The 26,944-nt window shown below is 42.3% G+C and overlaps 1 protein-coding gene across 1 annotated transcript in view; it reads left to right on the top strand.

The window, feature by feature from the left end:
• The first annotated feature begins 7,569 nt into the window (after positions 1 to 7,569).
• The window catches only part of FOXO1 (forkhead box O1), a 90,380-nt gene continuing 71,005 nt past the window's right edge, over positions 7,570 to 26,944 (top strand). The window contains exon 1 of the mRNA XM_090026995.1: positions 7,570 to 8,301. Within this exon, the coding sequence (XP_089883121.1) occupies positions 7,714 to 8,301 (588 nt within the window). The 5' untranslated portion in view covers positions 7,570 to 7,713. The remainder of the gene's footprint in view (positions 8,302 to 26,944) is intronic.

The raw sequence follows: 26,944 nt of genomic DNA on the forward strand, positions 1-26,944 counted from the left end.
AAAGTATTTGTCATTTGAGTTTATTCAGTAAGTATCCTTTCAGTTCTTTTATTTTTTTTCTGTGTCCATACATAATAGAAATTTGAGTTATGTTAGTTTACAGTGAACATAGTTGGTTCATGTTAATGGATTTTTACCCCTCTGATTGACCCAGTACACGAACACTTCTCGTGTGAACCCTTGTGGAAGTAAATTTAAAGGTTAGTCTCTGTGCCTATTTGAACATCTTTGCAAGTTTTAAATGTTATTTCTATATTTTTTTACCAGTAAAACTAAATTGAAAGTTTGTAGAAACAGAACAAAAATGAGGTGTCAATATTGCCAAGCTGAACTAATTCCAAGCCATGAGCTGGACATTTTTTGCCCTCTTTCTCTAGCTCTACATCATAATGACACTTTTCTCTAAAAATTTCTAGTGTGATAGGCAGCTGGTGGAAGGAATGGCAATGGACTAAATCATCCTGATTTCAGTTACGCTGATGTAACTCCAGAGCAGCTTCACTGTTTTAGCAGAGACTCTTTGAGTGTATACTGGTGTAAATGAGAGCAAAATCTAACAACAATAACTATTTAATAAAATGTAGGCCTTTTTAAGGCATTGGCCTGTGACTTAAAAGGTCTGGGCTCAATTCCTGTCCCTGCACACACTTCATGTATAACCTTGGGCAAGTTATTCAACTTCTCAGCACTTCAGTTTCCTGTCTGTAAAATGGGATTAATAATATTTCCTCTCTCACTTTGTACCCATCTTCCCTGTTTAAATTCAAAGCTAGGTGAAACATTGACAGCTGCTCACTATATACTGGTACATGTGCAGTGCCTAGAGCAGGGGTGACCAACCTGCAGCACAGGTACCATAAGTGGTATGGGCAGCTTCTGTATGTTGCAGACCAGGGAGGGGAAAGGCACCACAGTGGCTGATAGGGCACAGAACAGAAAACAGAGCAGCAGGTGGGGGATTAGGCTGGCACTCAGGAAGGGTGTGGGGCTAATATTGTGCCAAAAAGGTTGCCCCCACACTGGCCTAGAGTACTAGGGCATGATTACAAAGGTAAGTATTGATATAGATCAGGGGTGGCCAGAGTTACTCATCCTGGGAGCCACATCTGATCCTGCATAGAAGTTCAAGAGCCAGAAAACATGGCGTGGGGGTGTGTACTGAGCGACCTGGAGTGGAGGTGGCCACCTTCTCCTGCCCCCCACCACTGCAGCGTCGAGCCACTCTGGCTATCGCTATGGGGAGTGCACCCGGGGTAAGTAGCAGGGCTGCAGCCCCCACCCCTGCAGCCTGGCGCTTCAGCCAACAGTCCTGGGAGAAGTAGGAGAGCTACAAGTACTGTGATGGTGAGCTGCATGTAGCTCGCAAGCTGTGGTTGGCCACCTTTGATATAGATAATGTATGCATTTAAAAAATGAATTAAGTTATTACTCTTAAAGGGACTTCTGCTTGTATGACTCATGCAAAATGCTCATTGAAGTAAAATGTTAGTATTCAAGTTACTTCAATGTTGATGGCTCACGGGACACCATTGGATGGCTTGTTTTTATTCACTTTAAATTCTTGGAGGAGAGCTTGATTACACATTTAAAATAGTATAAAGCAATGTGTTTTAACTAGTGAATTGCCCATCAAGAATAAAGGATAAATTTCAAGTTACAAAAACAAACAGATTTTACTTTTTATGCGTATTAAATAAATTAAATATTTTTAAAACTTAAATAGGCTGAACATTTGAAGATACCAATCCCTTCCTGCACTTGCTCTCATCCAGTGGGTGACTGCCCAGCCACCACCTGTGTGCTTCTTTGCTGGATAAGGGCAAGGGCAGGTGAGCTCTGTGCCTCATAACAGCCGCCTACACCCTGGGGCTTCCTTCATGCCACCCCCAGGTGCCTCCTTCCCTGCTCAGGGACTGGGACAAGGCTGCCACTGCTCACCCACTGCCTCACACCTATGCCCAGCTGCTGCTTTTCGACAGCTGGCCTCTCCCTCTGCCCTCCCCACTGTGCTGGGCTCCTGGTGGGCCGTGACATTTTTCCCAATTCTGGAAGTTGGGATCATTCTGACATAGTCACTAAACAAATGCTAAGGTTTAGCAAAGGAATTTGTCTGAAGACGCAAATGTTCTATCTCTTACAGTTTTCAAGCTATTCACATTTAAAGAGCATTACAGACAGACAGACAGACAGACAGACAGATGGACTAAGCCCTTTATATATGTACTAGCCAATTGCCCATCAAGAATGACAGTGGGGAGTGGGTGTGGATGGAGCCCCATGTCCCTGTCCCATCCGGGCCTACTCCCGTCCCTCCTGCTGCTTGGGCCCGCTCCCCCCCTCTCCCTGCTGCAGAGGTGGGGGGAGGGGAGAAGTGGGCCCTGGCCTGATGCAGAGGGTGTGGGGGAGGACCAGGCCTGAGGATGGAGAGAAGCTGGCCCACTGTGGCATTGGGGGGGGGGGGGGGGAAGGGCAGCAGGCCCGGGGCAGACATAGGGGAGGGTGGGGTAGGGGCGAGTGGGCCGGGGCGCAAGAGGGGACCCCCGCTGCTGCCATGTCAGGTGGGGCCTGCTGCTCCCTCTCATATCAGATGCAAAGGACTGATTCCAATCCTAAATCATGCTGGCTTCAAACACAGGGGCCCTGGCTAAATAAAGTTCATCTGAATAGGACTGTAGTGACACAGGACATTATCAAATCCTGTTGGGAAGTCTACAGAAAGCCCCTCTATACTCCAAGACTGGTGGCACTGGCTGGAGGAAAGGTGTATTTTAGATAAGTGGATATGGCTTATCTGTGCCTCTGCTGCCATCCCTGGAGTCTGGACCACAAATTGATACTACTCCCCTCTAACAGAACTTCTTTGGACCCTGGTGGTAAAAAAAATGCCTATTCTTCTGTACAATTATTCCTTCTTGCACATTAGTCCCCTGACAACAGGGATTAACTGATATTTTGCCTCTGTTTTTTCTGTCGTTTGTTAAAAAAATAAACAAATAGGAGTTATGAACTGAATATAGTACTCTCAAGTTAATTTAATTGCTAATTTCACAAATATGATTATATGTGCAGTCTTAAAAATGCAGCCACTCTTTGCTTAAACTAGTTGTTACTAGGTAAATCGATGGTCAGTATGTTAAAAGACTATGCTTTATTTCAGTAATAATAAAAGACTGTTTTCAGCTATTTATTTGAGAGAAATATGAGGTGATGCTTTCCAACACAGAGGAGATGGGTTGGGAAAGAGAAATGTGGGAGTAAACATTAAATTTTGGTGCATTCATCACTACTTAAGGCACTGTGAAAGATGAGATGAACCTGGTGCTGTGGTTTGTATATGCAGTAGAATGCCTTGTGCTGCACAACACTGTTTTAGGAAAAGGAACAGGGCTGTACTTTAGGCAGCATAACAAGAAACAGTTCAGGTGGGAGTAAAATCTCTATGCAACAGGCCAAAAGTATTCAGCAGCAGTGCTGAAATATTGGTGCTGGTGGGACAAAAATATAAAATTCCACATGCCTGATGCATAAAGCGGTTCGTTTCTCTGGAGGCCACCAAAATCACAGACACACACTCATTAGATGGCACAAAAGGTGTATTTGCAAATAGGGTCAGAGCAGAGTCAAAAACTCAGATTACTCTGAACCCACCAAGGAATTTTGCAGGCTGTATTTATCTTTTTCCTCCTGGGCACGTGTGCAGAAACAGGAACTCTTACAGCTCACTTCCGTTTCATACAAGCATACATGTGGTTACATCACTACATACATCGCATGTATAGTATAATTAACTACTTAAGTATGCAGGGCGGAGAGGTAAATATGCATCAGCTAATTAAGCATGCTCAGAGACTACTATAGGTCACCAAGAGTTCAACCCCCCCCCCTTTCAAGGACACAGTCAGTTGAATTCCAGCTTCTGTAATCTGTATGAGAAAGGCTAGGGAGAAGCTGGGGGAGAGTCTGCGATTTAGTATAAGAAAAGCTGTGGCAAGGCTGGGAAAGGAACAAAGTCCTTGGCAGTGTTTCTTTCTTATCGGGTGCAAGATGCAAGCTGTGCATTTCTAACAATACTCCATTTCTAACATGCCCCTAACATTATTTATTGCACTTGAGTAACACTGATGCTCTGATTCTCAAACTGCTTGATGGGAGGAGAGTTTTTCTAGTCAGCAAATCACTTAAGCAAATGTCTCAGTGCTTTTTTGATTTGAGAACTCTTCTAAATAATCCTTATGCACAGGGGTTACTCAACTGAAGCCAGTCAGACAACTCGATTAAGGATTACTTTACTTAAGTAAACTATGAAGCATATAGGCTAATTTTTAAGTGATGAGGCAGAGTTTGTCAATATGCAGTACGACACCACTTCCTTTGACTTCAATGATGCGAGATGGGGGGTCTTCTGTGTTATCCGTATCATAGTTTTGGCTTTATGGCTTGACTTGCCAATAAAATGCAGCATTTTGAAAATTCTGATTTTTTGTTTCTTTCTTTGCTTTCTGCTTTAACCATTCCTCAGCTATCCCACTACCACCACCCAGTGCAAACTGGTATATTACCTTTAGGCTTATTAATCAATTCTGATCTAGAAGCAAGCATCAATCCCAATGAAAAGTGTTATGAATGTGACAGAGAAACTCTAGGAAGTAGAGGTGACCAACAGTCGCCACACAAGTACTTACTAAAATGTTATTACAAAAACTTTCTTTTTCATTTTAGCAGGCTGTATCTGACAAAGAGAAATCACAGTTTTCTGACAGTTTTCCAAACCATTAAGGACTAGGGAATAAAATAATACAATTCAAAAGAAAAAAGAAAAAGAAAGAAAGAGAGCGAAGGATTTTAAAATCCTTACAGAAAACTCTGGGTAGTAAATTCATTTCCTTTAGCAGGACGACTGCCAGCTTAGCTTTGAAATTTCTTTTAAAACTGTCACGAAAAAAAGCTAATGTTCTAAACCAGCCCTATTGTTCTGAACCTCTTCTAAGCATGTCCAGTTTTTCTATGTCTCTGGCTGCTCCTGCCAGTTTTTGCCTCTCTTTTCGTTTTGTAGTTGCTGCTTTAATCTGGGTGTTCATTCTTATTACAGGGAAACCACTGTAGTAAAGTTGTGTAACACTGTTGAATAAATCTGCTCCAAACTGAAACGTGGCATGCAAGTTATTAGGTTGAGTTCAGACGAGTTTTTTTTCCTACTGAATAAAAAAAATGTTTATTTTAAAAGCATAGGCTAAACAATACAGCTTTTTTGGTTGAGTCTTAGTCTTTAGGTGACTCAGAAATGACTTAAATTAATAAAACAAACAAGGCTTGAAATTTGACAACCAGCCAGCTGATAATAGGGCTTAGTCATGTAATCAATGTAAAAAATTAACAACACAAAATGTTGTTCAAAAAATAGGATGTTAGTATGCATGTACTATGTATTTAAACCATGTATTTTCCCTAACCATGTATTTTCACCATGTACTTAAAGTGTTTTATAATAACTAGCATATGCACAAATATGTGAGATTTGTCATACCAATTATATAGTTGAAAGCCAAAAACCAGTTGCAAGCCAGTTTTATACCAGTATATTGCTATTTATTCTATTATTGTTACTCTTGATAAAAATAATCTTGTAGAAACAATGCACTGCATTTAAATGACATTAATATAGTTGGCCTCATTCAAAGATAAGGGCAACAACAGCAACAAGTCTGCTGACTGAAAGGTGAAAGCAACCCTGCCTTAGTGGGCTCTTTGATATTCAACATCAAGTGTCAGTGGTTAAATTGTGAATTTTGTGACTTACTTTTCCATGTCAAAAGTAGATTATTAAATGCATTACTACTACTAAGAACAACACAGATCTGAACTTTGAGATTGCCAGTTGGAACAAAAGGTTGAAAAGCAGTCGTGCACCATCCTTGTGATCTTTTGTCCACATGAAAAGATCCTACTTCTCATTTTAAATAGAACTTAAACTTCAGTGTTGCCTTGAACACACAGCACTTTGTATGCACATAGTCTTGTAATGCATATGCAGTGCGTCCTGGAACCAATGTCTCATTGGGAGGGGATAAATACATACTTAAATTGTGTTGGGGTTTGCTAAGAAAAGTGATATGAAAAGTGTTAACAGTTCATTTAAAACTGCAATTATCTCAAAGTTGTATACTACCACACAGCATCAAAATATATGCTGCAATGGTTGAAGCAGAACTTCACTCAGTGCTCACATTTCCTGGCAAGGCAAACAGGCCAAAAGGGATGATGGTGAAGTTGCACCAGTGATCAGTTTGGTCCTTTCTACACCTCCCAGGCCACTTGTATGACTGAGCAACACCCATTTGTCAAGGAAGAACCCCACACCTGCCTGTGTGGGAAGAACTGTCTTTTTCTTTAACCCATAGATTTTGTGGGCACTGGGGAAAGGCACTAAATCGTGCAGTTCGGCGTGCAGTTGGCGTGCCTGGGTAGCTGCGTCCGGGCAGGTTCAGGATGCTAGAGGCTCCCTTCGTTGACAGTTCGTGGGTGCATGGCTGGGTGCAGCAAGTTGTTCCTTGTTGCTGCTTGGAGCTGCTGGTCAGCCCCAGACAGCAACAGCGCAGCTCTGCCTCTCTGTGTGCGCAGGGAGAAATCCAAGGCAAGGGTGGCAGAAACTTGTCTGCAGGACAGTCCAGCATTGCTGGCAGGAAGGCTGTCTCGGGGGGAACAGGGCGTCTGCTCTTCCCAACCCTAAAGCCACCAGGGGCTTTTAGGAAACACTTTCCCTTTCAAAATAAAGGTGGGCAAGCTCCCTTCCCCCCCAGAGGAAAGCAGGGATTCCCCAGCAGAGGGGAGATTTAGAAACTGAACTCCAGTGAAGGAGCAGGACAGGGCCCAGGTGACTGCCTGAGCATGTCACAGACTTTCACCCGTACCTACCCCGCGTGCCAGGCAGTGTTATGACAGGGAGGAACTAACGCAGAGAGGCTGGGCCCAGACCTTCAGAGGCCGGAGCAGCTAATTCAAGTCCTTTTTAAGCATCCATCAGGCTCAAAAACTAGGCCACGGGGTTACCTCGGGGCTGATTGTCCTGGGCTTCTTGCCCGGGAGGGAGGAGCAGGCTTTTACACAATGGCTTGGATGGCAACTGGAGGTTACTGGGGTGCTTGACGGACACGTGGGGCGGGGCACGGGCCGGGGCGCCTAGAGGATCCCAGGATAAAGCCTCACGAGCCAGCTCGGAGGCGGCGGGACCGGACGGCAGCGACTTGCGGGACTCGCCCCCCCCAGCGGGAACTCGCCTGAAGCCGCCGGCCCCGCCCGGCTCGTCCACACACGCACACGGGATCCTGTCACACACACACACACACAACACCCAGGCGTCCCGGACACACACCCAAGAGCGCCCCCCCCCCCCACGAGCTCCCGTCACGCTCACACACGCCCCGCGCCCGTGTGAGCCCGCCCCGCCGTGCCCCGCGGCGCTGCCATTGGCCGGGCGGCCGGTCGGGGCGCGGAGCTGGGCGGGGCGGGCCGTGCCGCGGCCGCGGGGCGGGCGAGGAGGCGGGTGCGGACGCCGCTTCCAGTAAGTCGGCTTGGGGCCGCCGCGTCCGGCACCGTCGCTGCAGCCGCGAGCGGATCCAGGCGGGGGCTGCAGCCGGCGGCCGCGCATCGCCCGCCCCGGCCCCATGCCGCGGCCGCGCTGAGTTTGCCGCCCGGTGTCCGGCCGCGGGGCCCAGCATGGCGGAGGCGCCGGCGCTCGTGGACATCGACCCCGACTTCGAGCCGCTGCCGCGGCCGCGCTCCTGCACTTGGCCGCTGCCGCGGCCGGAGTTCAACGCGCCCAGCTCGGCCACGTCCAGCCCGGCGCCGTCCTGCGGGGGGCAGCCCGACGGCGCCGCGTCCTCGGCCGCGCCGCTCGGCGTCGACTTCATCAGCAACCTCCGCCTGCTGGAGGAGAGCGAGGACTTCGAGCCGCCCCTGCCCGCCGCCGCCGCCGCCGCTCCCGCGCCCGGTGCCTGCCTCTGCGGGGACTTCCCGTGCCAGGACTCCGGCTGCCTGCACCGCCCGCCGCCGCCGCCGGGCCCCCCGCTGCAGCCCCCGCAGCAGCCGCCGGTGCCCGCCCTGCCCTCGGCGCCGCTGCCCCGCAAGAGCAGCTCGTCCCGCCGCAACGCCTGGGGCAACCTGTCCTACGCGGACCTCATCACCAAGGCCATCGAGAGCTCCCCCGAGAAGCGGCTCACGCTGTCCCAGATCTACGAGTGGATGGTGAAGAGCGTGCCCTACTTCAAGGACAAGGGCGACAGCAACAGCTCCGCCGGCTGGAAGGTGAGCGAGGAGCCGGGCCCCTTCCCCCGCCCCAGCCCCAGTGCTCCCCGCTGCGGCCGGGCCGTGGCGAGCCCCGCCGGGTCACTTCCCCCGGCGGGCGCGAGCGACCTCGGGCTGACAGACGCGTCCAGGGGAGCGGAGCCGGGCGGGGGACACGTGCGCTGCCCGCGGTGGCCGGCGGCGGCGCGGGGCGAGCCGCGGTTCAAGCCTGGGCAGGTTCCAGCTGCCTGTGCAACAGGTCCTGTCCCGAGCCGCTGCCTGCCACTGCGAGCGCGAGCGAGCTCCCCCTGGCAGCCGGCCCGAGCGCTGCCCCCTCCCGTCCGCGGGGCACGCACCGCCTCGCTGGCCCCGGGGGCTCGGCGTCTCCCCGGGAGCAAACAGAGCAGCCCTCGCCGCAAGGAATTTACAAGCGAAGTGCAGACATGATCCAACAACTCGGGGTCATAAACACGCTCAGGTGGAGAAGGGCAGAGGCAGGACAGGGGTTACTATAATCCTGGGTGTTTACTGACTAAGGGGGGTGTATGTGTATGCGTGTGCAGAGGGCTCCGTTGGCTTTAGTTTTCCGGGGACTGGGAGTGAACTGGGAGACAGCTCCCTCTGACAGTCATCTGTGTACCTAGAAGCCGCAGCGGGGCAGGTGACCTGTTGATCATGGGATTTGCTGCTCCCTTTTGTGCAGACTGGAGTGGAGTAGCAAGTGCGGTTTTGCCTCGGGTCCTGCTTCCTGCTAGGGACTGGTGTGGAGACAGCAGCCATACTCTTTGCTCCTGCTGCTGAGCCATGTATGCCTTTCCTGTAGCGAGTGAGCCCACCTCTTTTGCCACTTCACACATCACCTGCAGCTCTCTCAAAGCAGCCAGAACTTTTCTCTGATTTTTTTCCCCCCCTTTGTTTTAATCTGTTAGATTTTTTGAAACCTGGCTACGTACCACTTGTCTGCATGCAGCCATGATAAATGAACTTTTGATGCCCATTTTTCTCCTAGGTGATGGTATTTAATCTCAGAGAAGCATTGCAAGAATTGTTAAATTATTATCAGGCCTGTCTTGTATACCTGTTTTCATGATCCAGGTATATAGGTTTTTGGCCTTGCTTCTCACTTGATTTTACAATAAACATTAGTTGCATCTTTGACAGAAGAGGAACAATTGGCAGGATAGATTGTCGCAGCTTTTAATTTGATCCTTGGACAGGCTTCTACAAGCATTTTAGACAAGTCAGCAAAATACACCAATATCTTTCCAGTTAGGATAGGTTACATTTGCAGTATTACAGAACAATGATTTCCAGATAAATTTGAAACTGACCTAAAATATAAATTGTACATGGTAGGGGACTCGACAGCCCAAGCTACTACCTTTTATAAAATAATGACCTGAGAAGGGATGTGTTATTACATAAGGCCCTTCTTTATGTTTTGCTTTCACAGCTAGATAGCATTCTCTTATGAGAACTTGGATCGCATGCTAAGGACTTCTTAGTTTAAAAGCTTGAAAAGGCTCAGCTTCTGGAGCCAAGAATGATTTTTGTTGTTGTTTTTGAAGAAACATGAATGACTACATTTAAAAATGAAATGGTTAATATTGAACCGAAAGAGTTGTAAACGAGGTGTACTTTCACTTAAAAATTACAGTCAGTCTTTCAGGGGATACAGTCTGTTAGTACAGTCAAGAATGGATCGCATGCATTTTCAGTTTGAGTAAAAGAATTTAAAAGAAACCCTGTAAAGAATGTAGCTGGCTGGTTGCTTCATAGCCTATTACCTATATTTTGATGTTGGTTCCCATTGTTTTAACAAAGCAAAAAGGCATTGCACAGCTTTTTTCTCTAAAATTCAATCATTTTCTAGGCCTAAATTTGTTTATGTGACTACAAAGCTGCTCTATTACTTTTGTTTCTCATTTTCAATATTGTACATCTTTAAAAGTCAACTTTTCATGTACAGTGACCTTTTAACGTGGTTGACATTAGGAAGCCATCTCTAAATAGTAGTACTCAGTCTCTTCGGGCATAAATTGCCCTAATTCTTTATTTTTAACCTTGTGCATCATACAAATTAATTGCTCAGATAGTAGGTAGAGACTTTTAACGCCCCTCTCCAAGTTTAATTAATCTAAAACCTGATGTCTTGTTCCTAGTCCACCATAACGTGCTTGAAGCAGTTCTTCTTTTGGCCAGTTTTACAGCTGAGTTGACAGACGTAAAGAGTTCTAATCACTTTCCTCATTTAATGATGAATCAGTGTCTTGGCCTAAGTTGTCTGTTGGATTTAAGATCTGGATTTTATTGCTTTCTTGCAATCAGTGGATTTTTTAGGTTTAATGATTAAAACTGAATTCTATGTTTGAGTCAGTTATGGGCATTGAAAGAGAAGAAGGGGTACTGGAAGGATAAGTATAGGTTAGAGGGGTTTTGCTGCCAGAAGGTATAGCTGGTTATGTGGAACAACTGCCATTGACTTATGGCCTCCATTGCGTAGTATGATACTGTTTTACCTTTCTCACTTGGACTGTATATCCTGTTTGGGTGAAACATCTTCCAAAACATTTCTTGTGATTTTATAATTGGAATTTTAGATGTGTATATAGTTGAAAACCTACTTGGGGGACCTGTCAAATTACATACCTAATTCATAAACTTAAACATGCGGAACGCACTGTTTTTGAATGTTCCAATTTTCGGTGCCTTTAAGCTTAATTATAATTCTTCTTTGGTAGCTGGTGAAATAGATGACTTAATAGGTTTCTTCCATCTCTAATTATCATTATTCTAACACCCCTACTGTAAAATTTCAGCTGCTTTTTTCTCAGTCAAAAACGCACTGATCATAGATAAATGCAATTTTAACTGCCAGGGATTGTAAATAAATAGTAGTCGGGGCCAGTTCAATGCATTTTTTGATGGTTATAATTTCATCTCTATTTTGTGAATAAATAGTAGTGAATAAAGAAAATGTTGAATTCAGAACCAGGTTTTAATATTCACCTACCCAGCAATTGATTATTTGGGTTAAATTTAATGAAGTAGGCAAAATTGTTCCAAGTTATACACGTATCTAAAGTCTGTTCCGGAGTTCCTGAGAATTTAGTCTGAACTGTAAAAACAAAAACAAAAAACCCCCCAAAAACAAACACACAAAAACTCAGCCAAAACCTTAAAAACACAATAAAGCGAACAAAAAACCAAAACAAAACTAGCCCCTTCAGATCATCAGCTTTTTGTAAGTAGAATTGAGTGAAGCATACAAGAAAGGGAGAACCTAAACATTCTTTACCTAAACCTGTTGTATTGTTGAAGGTGAACAAGTGCTTGTAATAACCCTGTTTGCTAGGAAAAAATTGTAGGAAGACCAAGATCTACTACAGAGATAACAAGAACTAAGAAATTACGAGTGTTGCGTGAAAGAAGGAAGATTTGAGTTACTATTCCAGTCAAAATGGTCTTTAGCCAGGTCCTCAGGTAAAGATAGAAGATAGCAGAGGAGGGGTTATGAATTAGTCTGTTGTGGTCTCAGTATAGTTCCCTGAAAGTAGTAACATAGGAAACATTTTTCTTTACATAAATCTGATTACTTTGGACTAGATGGCTTAGAAAATGAAGCATATATTTGGTATATACCCCATATCATATACCATTGTTTTACTTCAGAACAGCTGTGAGAGTCATTATTAAAAAAAATTATCATGTTATACATTTTTCCCCCTTTGAACAGTTTCCACTTTCTCTTTTTTTCCCCCCCAGCCTTTAAAAGTATCAGTCAAGCAGACACTATTAACATTAAATGTCCTTAGAACAATTTTCTGGAAACAGGACTCTGTTGAACAGAAAAAAAACCATTTAATTTTTGATGATGGCATCTGTCATAATGTGGTCTGTTTTTCTTTAATTATCTGTGTGGAGAGGATCCATATTGCATCACTTGTTACATTTCCTTGACTTTTGGCGTAGTAAAGTCTTGATCACCTAGACCTTCCTGTTGTCCTGGCTGTAAGAATGAGACCAGCTGAAAGTAAGTTGCAAAAATACAGACGGTAGTTGCATGTGATAAGGTGAGCCCAAACCAGGTGTTGAGTTAGTGAGCTGGATGTTTCTGTCATAAGAGGAGATGCAGTGGTCATGAGTGACTAATTCATCATACAGGTGTCCAAGCAAGGGAAATTTAAGGGTGTGACAATTGATTCATAACTCTCAAATACTTACAATCTACAATTTGAAAAATGCTATTAACAATAAAGAGTACTTCATAACAGTTGGCAAGACCTTAATTCTGTACCTGCAAATAACTGAAATTGCAAAAATATATTCCGTGCCAAAGTATTTGAAGTGGGCAGATCGCTACAAGACTTTTTGTTAAACGTATCTTTTTCCCCCTTTAATATGGAAGGTAACTCTGACAAAGCAGTTGAAGATCACTGGAAAATTACTTTGCAGAATTTATGAAATATTGAATCTTTGAATCTTTCCCTTAATGATAGGAATGAATACTTTTTCACTGATTGGGAAACTGGTAGCATGTCTTGCTGCTGGTTCCCCCCCCCTTTCCATTTACAAGGATTCCACCAAATCAAAATCACATTGTAAATTATCACATTTCTTTGTATATGATAGTAATAACACCAGCATTACTAAACTGAAGGAATTTTGGAAATGTGAGACATGTCATCTGAGTTCTGGAAACTGAACTCCTGTGTTTATGTGCAGAAGAGACGAAGTGGTAGTTGTGCTAACTTCCATGATGTCCTGAGAAGGTGTGTAGAATCTAGTCCGGAGTGAAAGAATAGGCAGAAGAGATGCGCTTGATAGATTAACTAAGTCAGAGAAGCATAAGCTTTCACAGCATCCGATGAAGTGAGCTTAGGTTTATGCCTCTGATTTAGTTAATCTATAGGTGCATCTCTACCTGGCCTTCTGCCTGACTGCTCTTAGAAGTAACTTCTAGTTTCTGGTGTTAATAGACAAGAATCGAAGCAGAGATGTTAAGTGAGAGGCTAAGTTAACAAAAAAATTGTAGTTCACATTTGCAGGGGGATGGGGGAGGGCATTGCATCTTTCCCCATTTTTTTTCAAACTGCTAAAGAAGGATCTACAGTGATATACTTAATCGCTGTTGCCTTTTTTCCAGACCCTTAGCCTCCATTTCCGTATAAGAAGCTGTTCTGGGCTTATATCTGTGCATCTTCTGCCCTCTTCTTCAGGACTCCTTTCAGGGCTGCTGCCATTTACTTTTCTGTTCTGGTAGATCCAGCAACAGAACCTGAGGAAATCTTACTTGTTGGAGAGGCCGTGTAAGGCTAGTGAGAGACCAGTCCTGCCAGCCAAGATGCATATCCTGTCCTAGCTAGTATTTTTTCTGGTCTGGTGTACCACATCATTTAACCTTGAACTTTTATATTGAAAGTGCACTTCATTTTTTTGCACCCAGGTGTTACTTGTCTTAATTACAGAGGTGCTAACATGGTTCCTTTAGTTACAGATCTGATTCCAGGAATGATTAACCAAAGACCTTCATGGCTGTCAAAGATTGGACCTAACAGCAAATATCCCAAGCTTCTGCATTCCTATTTAAACCAATTGGATGTGAAAATAAGGCAATTGGTATATTAGGCCTAACATGGTTCATTTTATGTCCTTTTTATGTTTAGTTCTATGTTTGTTTGGTTTTTTAAGTCTTCTTTGAATTTTAGAAATTGGTGAAGGGGCTGGAAGTTTTAGTAGCTAGGGCATCGATACCCAGGATGACACTGCAGATGCAGTCTGATGCTGCAGGATAAAGATTTTACCTGGATGATTCTGATAGAAAAATCAGCAATAACATAATTAACAGTACTCTTTTTTTCCTGTTCTCTCACTGTTGAGATAAATCAGATGGTTTATACCCTCCTATTGCAAAGCTATTGATTCATGCTGTCTTCAGATTCAGGAAGAGTTTACCAATATGACTACCAATACAACTTCAGATGGTAAAGTTGTTTTTTTTTTTTTAAAACGAATGCTTGAGTTTTGGGATGCAATGCTGGCAAATTCTGTAGCCACATTATTTGCAGAGCACACTGGAGTACGGCCATAATTACGCTGAAGTTCAAGCATCAGCCACTTCTATTCTATAGAAGGGGGTCTAAAAAACCCAAACAACTCCCCCTCTCAAAGATTTAGATTGATTCATGCACCAAAGACAACTAGCAAATATGCTTTGTTCCCCCCTTTACTCTTTGAATATAATTTCTTGGAAAAACAAAAACTAAACTTTTAGGTATCTCTCAAATTGAAAGGAAACTTCAGGTAAAGTCATGCATGCTGCAGTTACCTATTGACTTGTCTAAAATACTGAGCCTCTCTCCCCCAGCTATGTTTTCATTGCTCTATTACTACAGCCCCAGTGTAGAGGCGGTCTATGCCAACAGAAGCCTGTGTAGCTGTGTTTCAGCCTGTGTAGCTACTCAACTTCCTTGAATGACATGAAGTAAGGCAACAAAAGCACTCTTCTGTCTGCAAAGCTGTCAGCTGCGAGGAGGGGTGATTTCTCTCCCAACATCCCCAGTGATTATACCTATGCCAAGAAAATTTAGCAGCATAGACCTGGCCTGTGACTAAATCATTTGATAGTTTTTACCAGAGTGTTAATGAGTTGCACAGATTTTTGTTTATAATTTTAATTAAACAATCACCTAAAATCACAGGAATTCTGCCCTTTTGCACATGTGTGGACTTTAAAACCTAGAATGTAGGAGGTAACAGTTGGGATTTGGAGAATTGTTCCTGTCCTCTGCATGTCTAACTTTACCAATTTAAACTGTGTTTAAATTTTGATTACTTGTGGACAGCCATTCTATTGCAGTAATTATATTTGCAAAGTTTGATTCATGTGTCTTTGTCAAACAAAGCTGCTTCATGGCCATATTTCAAAATTGTAACAGGCAATAATTATGCCTCAGCCTGGTGCAAATGTAATATAGTGGCTCTCTGAAGTTTCCAAGGTGCAAAATAAGGGAGGATGACAACAATCAAAACTCAAATACTGAGATTACGGGGTGAATGCTTCAAATTCTGGCCTCTGCCAGTAGTAGATTTCAGTATGAATGACTGAAAAAAACTGCCAGCGCTTTTTACCTATGTAAGGCCCTGGCAGGCGGTACACTTAAGACGTGATTAATCTGTTAGTCATAGTTTAAATAGTAACCCGGCCACACGTTCAGGGAATTAATGGCACCACAAAAAGTGAAACCAGTCACAAAAAGTAACACCCCAAAAAAGAGTCTGTGCCCTGGGGTGGTCCGACTGCCAGCTGACAATCAGCTGAATGTTGGGCACCTGGCTTGCAACTTGTTGGCACAGGGTTGAAATTATGATCCCAAGCTCCCTCTGCACTGGCAAGCAGGGTATGACTGAGATCACATATAACATGGCAGGAGGCGCAGTTGTTGGGATCAAGGATCAGATCCCATGGTGCCTTAAAGGAATGTCTGTCAGGGGCCTTAGACACAGATTTATTTGTTCTTTTGAACTGGTGTTGTAATTGATGCTAAAAAATGAGGCAATTGACCCTTTGTGGATGCCTCTGACTGTAAATATCTGAGTGTAAGGAGTATATGCTGAAAATCAACTGGGCCTTTGTGGGTTGTTAGATAGCATGGAAGCTAGATCCAGATTTTTTGTTGTGGAAGAAGAAAGTAATAAATCATTGCTAAATAGGCTGAGAGGAAAAAAGGAGACCAAAACAAAAGAGCAAGATAACTTGGGTGGGTTTTGGTATTCCTTATATTGGCTTTTACTCTTGGTTTCCATACTACAAAGAGAAAAGCTACTAATCAACAACTTAACTAGATGAGGGCTGTAGAATCATACAAGGGATGATGATGTAGTTCTCCTTAAGACAGCAGTTTATTAAAGGCTGCTGTTTCTGTCAAGTAGCTACTGAAAAGCTTGCTTTTGGTTTATTAATGAGGACTAGGAAATTGATTCTGCTATTCAGTGTTTTGTAGAACAGAGTAATGTTTTCAGTTTGTGATGGGGCTGTTTTGTGTATATATCAGGGATGGGCAAAATGCGCCTCATGGGCCAGATACAGCCAAGCTGTTCTATCTGGCCCCCGGGGCCACTAAAAAAATTGGAAAATTAAGATTTATCTGCCTCTGGCTGTCTGTCATGTGGTCTTTGATAGCTTGCCAAAACTCAGTAAGCGGCCCTCCGCCTGAAATAATTGCCCACCCCTGGTATATATAATACAAGCAGTTTGCAATATTGGCCCATGCAATACATACTCTCTACATCAGTAGTTTTTTACCTCTTAGACTTGAGGCTTTAAGGAGACTCCTCCTTAGACTTGAGCCACCCCTTGGAAAACGCCAACTCTTATTTTTCACTCACCTTTTTTTTTTACTACAGAAAAACAACTGAGTATTTTTCTGTTGCAGAAAGCTCAGAGAGACTACAACAGGTCAGAATGGTTTCAACACTACGAATTCTTACAGGAAATCTTCAGGATTACTTTGTGAATCATGTTTGTATGCCCAAGAGTGCTAATGTTGTGTGGCACCCTGCAGCACCCTCAAAAGTGTCTCAAGACATCCCAGGGTACCATGTCACCCTGGTTGAGAATCACTACCCTGTTAGAAATATTATTAAAAATGTATAATGAATAGAGTGTTGTTAGAACTGCACAGTTTGTATCTCGTACCTGATAAGAAGAAACACCACCAAGGACATCTAGCTAATTTACTATCTTTTTCCTACACTAAATCACACATACCTTCAAACTCCTCTGCCTCTACTCTTGTAGATTACAGAAACTGTGATTTAATTGGCTGTGTCCTTGAGAAAGAGAGGGGTTTGAACTTTTGGTAACCTGGAGAGCTTTCTAAGCATGCGTAATTAGCTAATGCATATATGCCTATCCGCTCCGCATACTTAAGTAGTTAATTATAATGCACATGCGACAGATGACGTGACGTCATTTCATGTATGTTTGTATGAACCGGAAATGAGTTGTAAGAGTTCCTGCTTCTGCACACGTGCCCAGGAGAGAAGGGATTAAAGCCAGCTAAGAGTTTTCCTCAGGGGCAGAGTGGTCTTTTGGCTTCACTCTGACCCTATTTGCAAATATATCCTTTGTGTTACTAACAATGTGTGCCTGAAGAATTATTATTCATGAGCCTCCAAAGAAATGAACCGCGATTTTCATATCAACCCTATGCAGTATCCAGGCTCAGATTTTTTGAGGAATAAAAAAATTGCCTTTCAGACTAAGGAAGAATGGTTCTTGCTCTTCAGAAGGTAACACCAAATTGTATCTTGTATCTATACTTTGTATTACTTGGGGATAGTTGAATTAAGGCATTAAAAAATGAAGACAGCACTATTAAATGCCCCCCAACCCTCCAGGGGCAAAATTAGATAGCCCCTCAACCCTCCAGTCCAACACTAGGCTGCAAAAGGATTGTGTAGGTTACATTCCTTGGTGCTGCTTTTTTTGTCCAGCTTTTCAAAGTTGATAACTCATTTGGAGTGCAATACTAAGATGGATAGTTAATTACTCACAAAAAAGTTACTGCTTTTGTTATAACCAGAGCTTTCCTGTTATGCACGTAGACAATCACTGAAGATAGAAAGTTTATTTAGATTGCAGACAGCCTTTTTGGTGTCCATGGAAACCATAACTTTGAACAAAAATGAAACTTTTTTTTAAGGAGCCAGATGGCATAATCCAGCTGCTTTTCTTTGAACGGCCTGAAGTAACTATCATGTTGAGGTTCACTCCCCATGTTCTGCAGTTTCATAAAGCTGGTGTGGGGCTCTTTCATCTCTTGCTGACACAGAAGAGAAAAAGGGACACAAATGGGGGAAACTGTTATACCTCAGATATTCAGGCTCTGTCCCAGCTGTATTTTCTGTCCCACCCTGCTGACATAAGCTGGAGCAGTCCTTGCACTGCTCTAACCTAGCGAGAGAGAACTGGGTTTTTGTAGAGCTGTGGCTAGATCCTTTAACAACGTTTGCATCTCTTTCACCTTGCAGTCTACTGATACATTGGATCCCAAGGCCTGGTTTACCATCTCAAACTTAATGTTGGGTTAATAGAGGTCTTACGAAGTGCACAGGACCTGTGGATTTTTTATATACTTTATATATTTTTAAAATATTTTTTATATACTAACATTTTGCTACCTACTGAATTTATCAGAGATTTGTTATTTTAACTCTTTGCTTCTAAACTGGTTATGACCATTGCTGCTTACTGTCAGTAACTTTTTTCTGGTCTGATATGTTTCTGTGAGTGTCTTGAGTGCTAGGATACAAGTGTTGTTAAATTAAAAAATCTAAATGCAAATTACAAAGAGGAGCATATATCAAGGAGTGGAAAATTAGACTTTAAGGCCACTGTTGGCAGTGGTGAAGCAGTATCAGATGATACTAATTTGTTGAGTATTACAACAAAAAGTGTGAGAAAATTAGACTCATTTGACTTCAGAAACTGTAACATGGGTGGAGTTTCACTTACCTATCACCGGCTGTTTAAATTATGCAGTTAGATAAGACTGAAGCAACTTGCTATGAATGTGGTGACTTGTTAGACCACATTTATTGTGCAAATGAGCTGACATCCTGCAAGATCAGCAGAAATGTTTTAGGGTTTACTTAAATGGAAGCAAATTAATTTGGTCACTTTGGTTGCATGTCCTGCATACCTGTCAGCAGTGAGACTGAGGTGCTGCATCTGTCACATGCAGTGCTATACAAGGCTGTCTTTCTGTTGCTGTAAGGTAAAATAATATAATTGTAAGTGATGGTTGACCTAAACAGCCTAAAGTTTTAAATGCAAGTTGGCACTGTGTTTTTGCAGCTGTGGTATGTTTAGGTTCAGAGAGTGAGTTTTGATTTATTTTAAGGAGCTTGAAGGGAAAAGAAAACATGTATAGTATCAACACATACAGTTGCGGGGGCTGTTACTAACTTCAGCATAAAACTAGAGTCACTCTGTTAATCTCAGTGCATTTATACCGGTATAACCCTTGATGCAAAGCAATGGTGAATCAGAGCCAGAGTTTCCTAGTTTGTCTGTGCTGGACACAGTTTGTCTGCCAGGTTAGATTAGTTTACTTAAAAAGAAATCATTTGCTCATTTAGTGAAATAATATGTTAAAATGTATTTTTCTGCTGCCTGGTATCCATTTTCACTTGCCTGAGACAATTTGTCATAGTATCACTTAAACTATTTGCCTTACTGTAGTTCTAGGCTTTTAAGCAGATGCCTTTAATTTTCACTGTGTGTGCATATGTCTTGGGTTAAAGGGACCTTTTCTTTTTTAATCTCTTCTACTTCAGCAGCCATCTTGGTATAGGAAAGTGCTGGGAAAAAGAACACTTTTTCTTCCCTGAGAAGCAGTATTTGGCTGCTATTAGTTTGACATTACTGGCTCTGTTTGATTAAATGTAGTTTAGAACAACCATCAATAAACTCTCCCTTGAATCACTGCTATTTCAAGCCTTGGAAGCAGGGGGAAAGCAGTGGGGAGATGCTTGTGCCAGCATGAGCCTGAAGCTTTTCACTCTCAGAAACTGTCAGCCCAGCCACCAGAATGTTTTTCATTCAGTACAACCATGCCAGTTCACCAATTTCTTTTGTGAAGTATTTGAATTCTTAATAGCAACTCCAAGTCAGGATTTCAAGCTGGCTGGGGACCCGATTTTAATTATTAGACACATTTTCAGACTTCCACGCACTTATGTATATGTGGCACTGTCATAGTGTGTAGGTACCAGGAAAAGATCAGTCTGTTCATTCCCAATTACCAGGAATATGTTAATCCACCTAATGATGACTATAAACTAGTTAAGGTAGAATATTTTTTGGCTTCTCACAAAGGTATTGTACTTTTTGTTGATCTCTGTTCATGTGATTCCAATAAGACATTCTAGATTTTCCTGATTTATCTAGCAAGAAAAGTAACAGTGGAGCTCAAGGGAAAGATTCATGTTAGAAATTTTGCTCCAAGAGAAATATTTCTTGAATAGGTTCCTTAAGGTGAAATCTTCAGTTAGTTGTCAGTCCTGATAACAGCATGTTTCTTTAAAAAAATAAAAATAAACCTGGCTTCGTGTTGTTGCATGAATTTGGCATCAGTGAACCAGATAGATTAATTTGTTAGAGCCAGGTACAGGGCAGACATGTGCAGCTACTGGTTTCTCTGCATAGTTCAGGCATTGCACACGTTTCAAACTGCAACACATCTGCTACTGTAGACCTGGACCTTTTGAAATAATATGAGCTTGCCCCAAACTGAAGACTTTGTTTAGATCCCTGCCCAGTAAAAATTAAATGAGTACAAGCCTGCTTGTGACCTAATCGAACTGAAGTTAGAGCTTCAATGATTCAAACTTGATTTGAACCTAGATCTTTAGAAGTTAATAATCCTCCCCCAGCTCCCCTTTTTTAATAGTAAAAAAGCCAGAATGTAATCAGATGCTGAGGCTGCAGCCACTTCTTTCCTTTTATTGGATAGCTGGGCCAAGCCATCCTAATTAGAGTCACAGGTGTCTAAACATTAGTACAGAGTTCTAGTTTATTACCCTTGAATACAGGCATAGCCTGACTCTGCAGAAACTCAAAATGTTTTGCTTCAGCATGTGAATGCTAAAATGACCTTTTTACATTTCTTACCTTCTAGCTAAAAATCTAAGCATTCACTCATCCCTTCCTTTTCTTTTAAGTTAGTATATGCCATACAGGCAGTTTTAAGAAAGTGTAGACTTGTTCTAAACCTTCTTGCCATGGGACTATCTGTGCTACAAGAGCTGAATAGTTCTCTGCCAAGTTTGAATCCATTTGTACTATCAGTTTTGCATCCAGTACGTGGACTGGGAGACATGATTTTTTAACTGTGTTGAATAATGGTGTTTTATTTTAGGTCGTGTTCTGGAATTGCTCTTACGTCTATAAAATATTTGATTTATATAGTACCCCCAAAAGAGGGTTTTTTTTTGTTTTTTGTTTTTATCTTTGTAATGTACTATAAATGAGGAAAAGAGGCTGAGAGTAAGTACAGTATGGTATATTTTAGTACTCTATCTTATCACTTGTTTTGGGGAAAATAGAACCTAATTGATGTTGACTTCTCCAAACTATTTAGAACTATTTGTCTTGTGTTTGAAAAAAATCTGGTGTTTAATATATAAGAACCTGAAACTTATCTCTTGAAAGATGTCACAGAATTATGGGGAATAAATGCAGGCATATGCACAGCAAGGGGTAATAAGTATAGGAAAAAATAGATTCATATTTGGCTTGAACAGTTTAAAGGCTCAAGCTTTGACAACTGGTACTGTGAAGTAACTCTTATTTTCTAGTTTTTGCCAAATCCTGCTTTTCCTTAGTTTTTAGTGAACGCTAACATCACATTGTGACTGCAGTTTCACAGGGTCTAAAATTCCCTTGAATATACTTCTGTTGCGGGAAGTAAGAGGAATGCTATAATGCTCCAAGCCACTTTTCAGCAGGGGGAGATGCAGCGTTCTTTCCCCTCCCTGGCAATGAACAAAAAGTGCCATTGGATGCAAATCATCTGAGATTATTGCACAATTTTTATTATGCAACCAGGCTAATGCAATGGCAGTATACACATAGATAAAAATAACTTTTGGGGGGAAGTGGGGGGGGGCAGCGATTTAGCAAAAGGCTCCAACATATTCTTTATGACAGCTAGGATGGGGTATTGCTGGTTTATCTATTAGTCAGAAAAATAAAGAATGCAAGAAAAGACAATTTTTAGCTGAGTAAGATTCCATCTTACTTGAGCAGTAATAAGTACAGAAATTACTTCTTTACTGGCTGTGCAGGTGGAGTTTTCAACTCAAGGTGCAGTATCTAGGTCAGGGTGTCATGGCACCCTAGGGTGTCTTGAGGTGCTTTCTAGGATGCCTTCGGTTTGTCACATTAATAGTACATAACACTTGATGTTAGCACTGTTACGTTTGCAAGCATATTCACAAGATAAATCTGGAGGCTTCAGAAGAAGTCCATAGTTGTTGTCTTTCTGAGTTCTTTGCAACAGAAACTGCTCAATTACTTTTCTGTAATCAAAAGTACAGTGAAAACTAAGCGGTGGAGTTTTCCCAGGGGGCCTCAAGTCTACTCAAAGGTGCCTCATATCTGAAAAGGTTGAGAACCACTGGTCTAAGCAATTGATGTTAGTCATCATCAGTCTGTATAGTGCACTATAGCAGCCACTGCTATTGAAAGCAAATGCTACTACTAAAAGTGTAATACATAGGGAGCAAAGAACAGATATTTTTATGAACTATATTACTTCAGTTGAACGTGCTAGTCCATCAGCTCCTTGCACGTGTGTTTATCACCACTCTGGGTAGCAGGTAGTGGAGGGATTCAACATTCTGTTCACCTTGAAACTTAATTTTATTACTTCCCACATTTTATTAGGCAGATGTTTAGTCAGGGTAGCACTTCAGAGACTAACTTGTTTGGAGAGGGGTGAGCTTTCTGTAGGCAGCAACCTGTTTTGTCAGATGTTATGAAAGGACTGGGAGAAAGAAAGGGTTTTGTATAGAAGGGAAAAGGACAGGGGGAGTTGGCTTTGCTAAGAGAGGTAAAAAGTAGATTCATTGTATCAATTGAGAGGAATAAGGTAGTTAACACCTTTTGGGACCCTGGAATTAACAGCTAATCCAGGTAATGGGATAAGAAACTGCAAGATGTTCTTGCACCGGAAATGCAGTGTTACTCAAAGTGAAGCCTTGGGTGTAATTGTCCAAAATTGGTTTGAGTCTTAATTGATGCAGCATGCAGGGACTCTTCCTGACTGGTAATATGTACTTATTTTTGATGCAGTCCAATGCATTTTCCCCCATTCTCTGCTTTTGTCTCTTTCTAGTCTTGGCAACACAAGCAAATAGAAACTGGTGTTTCTAAATTTCATGTGTATAGCCTGCTTTTCAAGAAGGCCCTGTGAAAGAAAAAACGTTCCATAGAAGAAAAAATACAGCTGGCCACATTACGGCTTCTGGATATGACTAGTGAATTGCTCCAGAATTGTCTCCAGTGTTATGGTGGCCCAGTCATTTACAACAAAAAAGCCTAAAGAAGTAAAATCACTACATTTGAGGATCTGATTCCATCCCTGGTTATATCCAATTTAAAACTAGTGGGACTACAGTGAAGCAACTGAGTGCAGAAAACGTAGCCTAGTGGTCTCAAAATAATCTGCTAGATGGGAATATCATTGGTTGCCATTGTAAAAGACTGTGGTGTCATCTGCTCAGTATGTCTCAGGTAGTGGAAAGAAATACTTAAGAATTTGTGAAAGCAACTAATGCCTTATATTCTGTACTACCTGCTTTTTGCAGTCTCTCTTCTGGATCCAGTATACAAAAAGATGGAACAATATTTAAAACTCTAGTAATTGTGTCTTGGAGAAAAAAAAGAAACTGTTGACATATGTTTTAAATAGTGAACCGTTAGAGTAATTTAGGGTGTGATTTATGCAGTATATTACGGGTGATCCACTGTTGTGTCACTGTGCCAACAGATGGAACGTGTAAATGTCGCTTTAAAACAGTACTTCTGGTTTGACTGTAATATGATGCATTTGATACTATAACGTTTCCATCTTGCAGGCATGCATTGATGTAACTGACATACTCCAACGTTTTGTTACTCCCATTTGGTGCTGGATACTAAACTTAGTAGACTGAGATTTGTAAGTTAAAATGTATGGATTGTTAAGGATGGGTGAGCTGTCCTATTAGTGAATTAAAATGAAGCACTGCAAAATATGTGTGTTTAAAATAATGTAAGCTAAGTGTTGATTCTTGACATTGACATTTTAAGTTTCTTTCATATTTTGGCATGCTTAACAGAAAGCAGCTGCCAAAAAAAATAAGTGAAAACCTGCGTAGGTTTGTTTTAACTTAAAACTTTAGCCTGTTTGGAAAAGCCACTTGATGAGTGAGTTGTGCATGTTGATTCTTATAAGTTCATGCATGAAATAATTTAAAATTGGAATATTACTTTGCCAGCAATTTTCTGTCCTTCTTCCAACAGCTGTAAAATGCAGAATTTTGTTCAGGATGTTTACATTTTGCACAAAATATCCAAGTTTTATCTCGCTTTTAATTTGCAGTTTATTCTTTCCCATTGTGGCAAATCATATTGCAGAGCATGTTACATAGCATCTCTGACTGTTTTGAGATATCAGACTTCCAGAAATCAAATGCTTTGGAGTATAGCCAATCTAATAGTATTGCAGATGTTACTAATAGTTGAAAGAGCCAAGTCTGGCAAATTATCAGGCGAGAGTAGCAGACTGATATTGCACAAGTGTCGTGGAAGGTGTGGATTCACAACTGGAGAAAGAATTCCTGCTTCACCCTGTCTTTGCATATTCTAGTTATGTTTCCTGCAGCTCTCTTGTATTGAAAGAGTAATATGATACTAAAGTAGTATTTTACTATCTTAAAAATACTAGTGTTTTAAAAAAATATTTAAAAAGCTAAGTGAATCCTTCCATGGCATATCTTAAAGTGTTCCCCCCTCCCATTTTTCTGCCAACTCTTGTTTTCTTACAAGTTTGGTTGGTATGGTCCCCCCACGTATATGTAAAAATGTTTTAATATTTCTAGTTATATTTCAAGTCTTTTGCTACAGATATTGTCTACTACACTGTTTGTCATGTCCCTGAAAGCCATGTTTAAAAATTATTATTTAGGATAGGTGTTTAAAGCATGTAAAAAAAAAAAAAAAATCACCCACACATACCAGTGGAGTCTGTAGCCACCTGTTTATTGCATATTTGAGAATTCCCCCTCCTCTAAATTAATTTTGACAAAGCTGCTCAAACTCTAGCAGCTGTGCAGAATCCCATATGTTTTCTTCACTCCATCAGACAGGATTACTTTCAGTTACCAAGAATGAAAAGTGCCAGTTGTTTGCCCCCATGTAGAAACTGAAAGCTTCTTTACCCTTAGCTGATATGTTTGTGCCCTGCAGCACAGAGTAGGTTAATGCCTGCAATTTGATTTTAAACAGTTTAACAATGTCTGCTATTATTTAGTAAAAATATTCAATTGATTTTCAGTCAAATTGAACCCTGTGCCTCAAATTATCCTGTAGCAGTGAGTACTCACAGTTAATTCTGTATTGGTCAAAGGATGGCATTTGTGTTTTGTTTCATAGAAGTTTGTGCTTCTATTTTTTTCTCTTGAATTCCTTTTGTATTCAATGCATAAATGAGAGCATGCAGTTATGTCATCAGTATGATGCATAAACATATAGACCTGCTCAGCTCCACGTCCCATTCCATTCCTCCTCCCAGGCCTGCTGCTTGCATAGCTTCTGGCTGAGCCAAGGGTAGGGGTCCAGATCTGCTCTTGCCCCACTCCAACCAGGGTACACAGGGAGCTGGGAACAGTGGCAGCAGTGGGCAGGTTCCCCCTCCCTGCCTGGTCTCCTGCAAGGGGCTCTCGCTAGCCCAGGAGTAGGCTAAGGACCATGGAACCTCCCTTGCTGCTGCCCCCAGCTGAGTCTGGCTTCCTGTGCAATCACTCCCCACAGGCCCAGCTGGAATGGGGCAGTGGTGGCTGCAGCAGCAGGCAGATGTCCTTTGCAGGCTGGGAGTGGGGTGTGCAGCCACCTCCTGTAGCATTTGGTTATTGCTTCTGCATTCCCCTTTTTTAAAATCCTGTCTGCCTTATCTCTCACTGTTCTTTCTCTATAAAGTTTGGCAGTTTTTGGGGAGATTTAAGACAGAGACATAAATTTTAGTCAAGTGCCCAGCTCCTAAGTTGGATGTTTACCTGCCATTTGTGCCTTTTCATTACCTTTAATTTGCTATCCTTCAGCAGCATGGCTGTAGTCAGGGCTGTCCCTAGGGGCGTGCAGATTGGAGCAGCTGCCTTGGGGTCCATGCTTTGGGGGGGGCCCTGTGGAGCTGGGTTGGCTTTGTGTCCAGCTGCTCGCCACCTCCTCCTCCCCCACCACCACTGCTGCATCTGGGCTCCGTGCAAGCTCGTTTGCCCTAGGCCCTGCAGTACAGTTGTCTCTGACGGTAGTGCTAGAAAGGGAAGTGAAGGGGTACTCAACTTTTGACGCATTGCTTTGGAAGTTATTCTGTTTTGCAAACTTTTCTTATGAATAAAAAAGTAAATTTATTTTAAAAGTATTATTATGAGGCTGCAATTTGATTATGGGCTTATGAGAACCTATAAGTGACACTGTTCAGGAATGAACCTTACAGAGTGAAATACACGTTGGTTGCAATATAAAAATTAAATAGAGTTAGTTTATTTTTTCAGTTACAGTATAACTGAGAAATATATGTAAAGACTTGTTTCTTAAATGCTTTGAACCAGTTTATAGGATTAGATGATGACTTTATCTTTTTTTTTTTTCTCTAAAGGAAGGGAAAATTTAAGCCCAAGATATGGGTATGTAATTTATCCTTCACGTCAGGGTTTGCATATCTGTTACAATGGGCATCTGAGCCTGCTTGCAGCTTGAGGGCAGGAGGAGGCCTCCGGGGTTCTCTCCAGTTTTTATTGCGTGCGTGCGCCCCCCCCCCCCCCCCCCCCCCCCCCCCCCGCTGGCTAAAGCAGGCCTCCACGCTGAAGAGCTTTTTCTGAGGTCCCCACCCCC

The sequence above is a fragment of the Crocodylus siamensis genome, chromosome 1 (genome assembly GCF_052110815.1).
Source record: "Crocodylus siamensis isolate JL-2025a chromosome 1, ASM5211081v1, whole genome shotgun sequence".
Taxonomy (NCBI): Eukaryota; Metazoa; Chordata; order Crocodylia; family Crocodylidae; genus Crocodylus; species Crocodylus siamensis.